General features: G+C 57.0%; 1 protein-coding gene across 1 annotated transcript in view; it reads left to right on the top strand.

Moving 5' to 3' along the window:
- Positions 1-7,639, top strand: part of SLC45A4 (solute carrier family 45 member 4) — a 54,824-nt gene that overhangs the window by 44,517 nt on the left and 2,668 nt on the right. The window contains exons 3-7 of the mRNA XM_008073162.1: positions 350-538; positions 2,658-2,837; positions 3,445-4,523; positions 4,923-5,022; positions 6,144-6,355. Coding sequence (XP_008071353.1) covers positions 350-538; positions 2,658-2,837; positions 3,445-4,523; positions 4,923-5,022; positions 6,144-6,355 — 1,760 coding nt within the window. The remainder of the gene's footprint in view (positions 1-349; positions 539-2,657; positions 2,838-3,444; positions 4,524-4,922; positions 5,023-6,143; positions 6,356-7,639) is intronic.

Here is a 7,639-nt window from a genome sequence, read left to right on the forward strand (position 1 = left end):
TCCAGCCTTGGGTGGGCACTCTGGTGTGTACACAGCCAGTGTGTGCTCCCCCTATAGGATGGGCTCCTGGCTAATGGGGGCCCACTCACCTGCTCTGAGGCCCTGGTTGCTTTTCTCTGGCCACCTGGTGCTTCGAGTTAGGGACGGGTTGATTTCAGATCACCCGGCCTCAAAGAAACCCTTGTGTAGTCGCCCCGGGAGACTAGCAGCAGCGGGCGTGAGTGTGCACGCACACAGACGTGAATGCCCTGCGGTGCCCTGCGTGTCCTCGCGGCTCCCTGAGCCTGACTGCGAGGCCGCCTTGCCAGCGCCTTGTGTGCATGTGTGACGGCCCCTGTGTCCCTTGCAGGCCTTCCGGAGCAGTACTACAGCCTCACCTGGTTCCTGAGCCCCGTCCTCGGCCTCGTCTTCACTCCTCTGATCGGGTCTGCCAGTGACCGCTGCACCCTGAGCTGGGGCCGCCGGCGCCCTTTCATCCTCGCCCTCTGTGTCGGCGTGCTCTTCGGCGTGGCACTCTTCCTTAATGGCTCTGCCATCGGTAAGCGTCTCTGCCACGCTGGGCATCGGCACGGGAGCAGGGCCTGCCCCGCCGGGTCGGGTGGCTCAGGTTGACCCTCCCCGGCCGCCCTGGCGGCGACCGTCACACAGGCCCGCCTGGCAGCGCTGGGGCAGGCCCATGTGGGAAAGCCAGAGGAGCCTGTTCACAGGGACATGCTTCCTGTTGTGATCGCTTGTTTTTAATGCCTATCTGACACCACGTCCTGTTTCCAGCATTATTTCAGACATTATCTTTTCTTTTTGCATACTCCTTTTCTTAGACTCGGTATTGAAAATGTCCAGAACCTAGTTTGATATTTGTTTCTGGTCGCGTGTTCAGGTTTTGTTTTGCCCTCTTTTTTTTGGTTTTGTTTTGTTTTGAAGTAAAGCAGCTCGTATACGTGGGAAAATATTTTTTGTCTTGAGGGCACCCATCAAAGCTGTGAAAAACAAAACATTGTTCTCTGGCAACAACTTTCTGAGGCGGAGGAGCATATTCTGTGTTCTGAAATAGAGGAACTTGCCCAGGTCTGCCCAATCCAGATGGGAGTCAGGACCGTTGGTTGCAGGAAGAGACGCCCCAGGAACCCTCTCGGGCAGCGAGAGTTGCTCAACTTCTCAGATGGGGTGGGGAGGGGGCCGTGGGGTAGGCTTTGTCCCCAGCCTGACCCTGCCCCAGCATCAGCCCCTGAGCTGCACCCTTTGTGCAGGGAGGACAGCCTCCCTCCAGCCGGGTGATGTCTCCAATTCAGAAGTCCAGGGTGTCACTGTCCTGGCGTCTGCTGGCCCTCTCGGCCCGTCTGCATCACCCTGGGGGGTAGCCCTCCCCTTCCTGTTTATTGAGGTACAGAGAGAATGATGTGTCTTTCTCAATGCTGTGCTCTGCCCAAATGAGACCCCCACTCATGCATGACTTGGCCCATGGCCCAAGGAGGCCAGCAGGGTGCTGCTGGTCAGAAAGCCCTTTCCCGTGCCTCCCGTGGAATGGATATGTCTGTTCAGGCTAATCATGCACTTAGGGACTGGTTCTGGGTCCTGGACTTCAGCCCACACTGCCCCTTAGCTTTGTCAGGAGGGCATGCTGTCTTGCTGGTGTGAAGTGGAAACCCAGGTTAGCTTCAGCCATCAGGGCAGACTCTCCTGAGGCGGAGATGTGGTGTGAGGTCAACTTCTTAGGGGTGCCTGCAACCCACTTCAAGGGGACTTTTGAGTGCGGTGAGGCCACTCGTGTCTTCAGAACCACATCTCCTGGAACCCAGGCTGTTCTGAGGGTTCTCTTGAAAACCTCCCGGTATCTGGGTGTCGTTTCCTTCCAGACCTAGCCTGCCCAGTGCATCACACAGCCAGCCCGCAGGTCTGCTTGGATGCTTCAGTGCTGTCTGGCTCACAAATCGCCATCAGCGTTGCCCTTCTCAGGCTGATTCTTCACAGGGAGATTTCTTTGCAAAGCATGGATGGTGCACTCACATGTGCACCCTTCTTAGTGGCTGACTTAGTACTCCTAACACAGCCACTGCCCTCTTGATGATGGATGGGGTAGAAGAGGTCATTCTCCCCTAACTCTTTTTTATTTTTTGAGTCGGGATCTCACTCCCAGGCCAGGGTGCAGTGGCACAATCACAGCTTACCACGGCATCAACCTCCTGGGCTCGGGCAGTCCTTCCACCTCAGCCTGCCAAGTAGCTGGGACTGCAGGCACGTACCACCACGCCTGGCTAATTTTTAAAATTATTTTGGTAGAGACAGGGTCTTGCTATGTTGCCCAGGCTGGTCTCAAACTCCTGGACTCAAGTAATCCTCCGACCTCGGCATCCCAGATTGTACAGTCATGTGTCACCACACCCAGCACCCCTCCCTGTTTAAAACACATACAGGGTACATAAGCACTTGGAGTTCCAGTGAACAGGGAAGAAAACAACGCTGTAGACCACAGAAACAGGAAGAACAATGCCCAGCTTCTTTACCAAGAGTCTGTGCCAATGTGTGCCACTCCCTGACTGGCATGGAAAGAGGTGGTGTGGTATCCCCATGGCCTCCCCACACCCAGGTGGCTGTTTGATTCTGGGGGCCTGGCGTGGCCAGCGCCTAAGCTCTGATTGTCCCCTGTCTGCTCTGTGCAGGTCTGGCCCTCGGCGATGTCCCTACCCGGCAGCCCATCGGCATTGTCCTCACAGTGTTGGGAGTGGTGGTCCTGGATTTCAGCGCTGATGCCACCGAGGGGCCCATTCGTGCCTACCTCCTGGATGTGGTGGACAGCGAGGAACAGGACATGGCTCTCAACATCCACGCCTTCTCTGCTGGTAACGTACTTGTGCTGAGGCCGGATGGCCAGGACTGATCCCGAGCCCAGTGCAGGGAAGGGCGAGGCCAGTGTTCCTGTGGCTAGCACCGCCTTGTCAGGACACATGGTGCGCCGAGGCAGTGGGCAGGGTCTCGGGACTGGAAGGTAGCTGGGGGCATGCCCTCCTCGCTAGTAGGACCAAGGGATGGAGGAATTTCAAGGGGCGAGTAGACCAGGCCTGCCCGGGGTGATGTGGTCACCTGGTGGATGGACCAGGCCCTGCCCTGACCACCACCTTCACCTGGGCAGGTTTCTGTCTCTACAAAAAACCCAGCAGGTGGATGTCGCCCCATGCGCTTAAGAGAATGACACGCAGTACAGAGGCATGTGCAAGATGTGACTTGTGTCCATTCCTGGTGTGAGTCTGCCCTTAATTTATTAAGCAGACATTCTGCTAGGTCAGAATTCTCAAGCCTAGAGTCAGCTGGAGTTTCTTCTTTTGCTTCTCATTTTCCATCCCCAAAACTTGTGGCCCTGGTCCCCCTTCGGAAGGTGAAACCCTTCCAGAGCTTTCCCCCCCCTGTGTCCCGCGCCCTGCTCACCAGCTGCTTCTGCCTCCCACACAGGCCTCGGTGGAGCCATCGGCTATGTGCTGGGTGGGCTGGACTGGACCCAGACCTTTCTGGGCGACTGGTTCAGAACACAGAACCAGGTGCTCTTCTTCTTTGCCGCCATCGTCTTCACGGTGTCCGTGACCTTGCACCTCTTCAGCATCGAGGAGGAGCAGTACAGTCCCCAGCAGGAACGCGGCGCCGACGAGGCCGACACCCTGCCCGGGGCCAGGCTGGGTGGCACCCACGCCCCCACCACCCGCCTCAGCGCCCTGGATGGCGGGGAGCCGTATGGCGCTGTCCCAGCCTTCCCGGACGAGGTGCAATCGGAGCACGAGCTGGCCCTGGACTACTTGGACGTGGACATCGTGCGCAGCAAGAGTGACTCGGTGCTACACGTGCCGGACGCCACGCTGGACCTGGAGCCCGAGCTGCTCTTCCTGCATGACATTGAGCCCTCCATCTTCCACGACGCCTCCTACCCCGCCACCCCCCGCAGCACCAGCCAGGAGCTCGCCAAGGCCAAGCTGCCCCGCCTGGCCACCTTCCTCAGGGAAGCTGTGAAGGAGGACGAGACCTTGCTCGATAATCACTTGAATGAAGCTAAAGTCCCAAACGGGAGTGGCTCCCCCCCGAAAGATGCCCTCAGCGGTTACACCAGGGTGGACATGAAGCCCTCGGCCACGTCAGGCTCCATGCGGCGACGGAGGCACATGTTCCGCCGGCAGGCCTCCAGCACCTTCTCCTACTATGGCAAGATTGGGTCCCACTGCTACCGCTACCGGCGGGCCAATGCGGTGGTTCTGATCAAGCCGTCCCGCAGCATGAGCGACCTCTACGACATGCAGAAGCGGCAGCGGCAGCGGTGCCGCCATCGCAACCAGAGCGGGGCCACCAACTCCAGCGGGGACACAGAGAGCGAGGAGGGGGAGAGCGAGACCACCGTGCGCCTGCTGTGGCTGTCCATGCTGAAGATGCCCAAGGAGCTGATGCGCCTGTGCCTTTGCCACCTTCTCACCTGGTTCTCCGTCATCGCCGAGGCCGTGTTCTACACCGACTTCATGGGCCAGGTCATCTTTGAAGGGGACCCCAAGGTGAGTGCTCCCATACGCTGGGAGGGGTGGCCCTCCCCACCCCTGCCACACTCAAGGGAGGCTTTGGGAGTGCCTCAAAGCATGGTGCACTGGGGATACACGGGCTTGGCAGCGGGGCCTCTTTCTAACCCATCTCACACCCCCCTCATGCCCACATGGGCCAAGGTGGAAGCTGCAGGCCTCCTTTCTGTATAGAGACCAGCCCAGACCTGGGGCGGCGGGGAAGGGACCAAGATGCCACCTCTTGCTAGGAGTTGGCAGCATCGAATCACAGCCAGGAGGGATAAAGTGATTTGCCAGCTGTGACCTGGGCTCGGAGTGGCTTCTCTGGGAGCATAGTTGTCACCTTCCATAAAGGGAACAGGTGGCATCCTCAGCGCCTTCTTTTTTCTGGAACAGGCCGCCTCCAACTCAACCGCCTGGCATGACTACAACGCTGGGGTCAAGATGGGCTGCTGGGGTCTGGTCATCTACGCTGCCACCGGTGCTATTTGCTCAGGTAAGAGCTGGTGTGCCAGGTGAGCGTCTGCACCCCGGAAAAGGCTCACGGTTGGAAATGCGGATGAGGGGCTCCTGCACCTTAGGCTGAAGCACCAGTCAGACCCTGACTTCTGCCTGAGCAGGGCCAACTCTTGGGGAGAAGCACCGAAACGCTTGTTTCATCTTAGGACGAAGGCCACTATGGGCTGGCACCAGGAGCAGCATGTTTCTGAGCACTTTTTAGGGACCGTCCTGCTCGTGTGTCCCATGACACTGTCCAAGGTGGATGGCACCTCTGGACACATTGCCCCGGTCTCAGCACACAACTGGGTAAGGGCCTGGCCCACCAGGATCCCAGCTGGCAGCAGCGGGAGGAGCAGTGTTCAGTCTGCCATGGTCCAGAGGCCTCTCCCTGCAGATACTATTTTACCCTGAATGGTGAGAGTTGGGTGACAGGCTTCTGTCCTGGGAGCAGCATACCCAGGCCTGCCAAGGACCGGGCATTACCGTGGCTAGGGGTCTCCAAGTTGAATGTGGGCCAGACCCACCTGCCTGCACCTTCTCTGAACCATGAAGGAGAAGGTCAGCTTCATTTTAGCCTGATCTGAACTTGAGGATGACTGAGGTAAATAACAGGAATTCTCAGCAGAGCATCTTCCTGGAGGAGGTGACATCTGAGCCACTGGGTCAGGAAGGGTAACGGGAGACCAGAGAGGTACCCCTGAGAAAACCTAGCGTCTATGTTGTTACTGAGACAGGACTGCCCAGTGCTGTCCTGGTCCAGGAGATGAATTGTTCTGGGGTTAAGGCCTGGATTGGTTGACCTGGTAGGTCCTGGGAGGTGCAGAAGGGTCAGTTCATGGGGACTGGGACCACAGAGGGCCACTTCTCTCTGAGGTGCTGGAGCCCCAGCAGTCCAAGTAGGCCCATGAGCTGCAAGCACGTTCTAGGGGTGCATGTTGGCTGTGCCTGCCTGGGCCAGGCCTAGAGGAGGTGATGTTTGCTGGTGCCTGAGCGGACCCAGATTCAGCTGGAAGAAGCAGGGAGGTGGCAGGGGCATGAGGGAGGGGATGGTGGAGGGAGCCCTACAAGAGCAAGCTGCTTGGTCACTGTCCCCATCCCTGTGGCTCCTCTCTGCAGCCCTGCTACAGAAGTACTTGGACAACTACGATCTGAGCGTCAGGGTGATCTACGTGCTGGGGACACTGGGCTTCTCTGTCGGCACGGCCTTGATGGCCATGTTCCCCAACGTCTACGTCGCCATGGTCACCATCAGCACCATGGGTGTCGTCTCCATGAGCATCTCCTACTGTCCCTACGCCCTGCTGGGGCACTACCACGAGATCAAGCAGGTGCGTCCCACCTGGGGCCTTGAGGGCCACACCCTGGCCTCAGAGTGGTCATCAGGCCTATCTGGTAGGCGTCTGTGCTTGTTCCCTCCACACAGAGATCCGCACTTGCACAGGAGGGTGGGCATTCCAGACACACCTTGCCTCTTTGTCCTTCGGTTCTGAAATTTCCCCCAACAACGCCCACAGAACTGCCAGTTGCCCCAGTCTCCAGCCACAAAGGGTCTTCTCCTTCAGTGCCTGCTTGGAGGCCTCTAGAGACAGATGCGCTTCATTAGGTCATGGCTGAGGCATGGGGGCTGCCCTGCCCCTCCAGCCCTCTCAGACACAGTCATATCCCCCTGACAGGAGGGAAGCTCTGAACCAGCCCTGTCCATCGGACAGAGTGAGAGCCACCCAGGTAAGGGTCTGCTCACAGTAGCCATGTTTGAAGAGCAAAAAGCCTAGTGAAATCAACTATTTTAGTTTTTGAGTCAGAGTCTCTTTCTGTCACCCAGGCTAGAGTGCAGTGGCATGATCACAGCCACTGCAGTCACGACCTGCTGGGCTCAGGTGTTCCTTCCACCTCAGCCTTCCTAGTAGCTGGAACTACAGGTGTGTGCTACCACGCCTGGCTGATTTTTTTTTATTTATTGCAGAGATGAGGTCTCACCAGTTGCCCAGGCTGGTCTCAAACCCCTGGGCTCAGGCAATCCTCTTGCCTCTGCCTCCCAAAGTGCTCGGATGACAGGTATGAGCCACTGCGCCTAGCAAAATCAACTTTAATAGCATATTTTACTTACCCATTATATGTAAAACATTATTTCAACATATACTCAATATAAAAATTCCTGAGATAGTTTACATGTTTGTGAAGTCTTTGAAATTCAGTGTTTATTTTACACCCTTACCACATCACAATTCAGAGGCGCCTCATTTCAGCCATGGTACAGTACAAGTGTAGACTGTGGTCCTCAAACCTACCATAGAATCTCTTTAAAAAAAAAAAAAAGGTGGAGCTGGGCACGGTGGCTCATGCCTATAATCCCAGCACTTTTGGTGGCCAAGGCGGGAGGATTGCCTGAACCCAGTGGTTCAAGACCAGCCTGGGCAACTTGGCAAGACCTCGTCTCTACTATAAATTTTAAAAATAGCCAGGTATGGTGGTGCATGACTATGCTTCCAGCTACTTGAAAGGCTGAGGCGGAAAGATCCCCTGAGTCCAGTGAATCAAGGCCGTGGTGGCCATAAGCGTGCCACTGCACTCCAGCCTGGGTGACAGAGACTCCAGCTAAAAAAAAAAAAAAA

Source organism: Carlito syrichta, unplaced genomic scaffold, assembly GCF_000164805.1.
Source record: "Carlito syrichta isolate Samal-C Ts95f unplaced genomic scaffold, Tarsius_syrichta-2.0.1 Scaffold315705, whole genome shotgun sequence".
NCBI classification, from domain to species: Eukaryota; Metazoa; Chordata; class Mammalia; order Primates; family Tarsiidae; genus Carlito; species Carlito syrichta.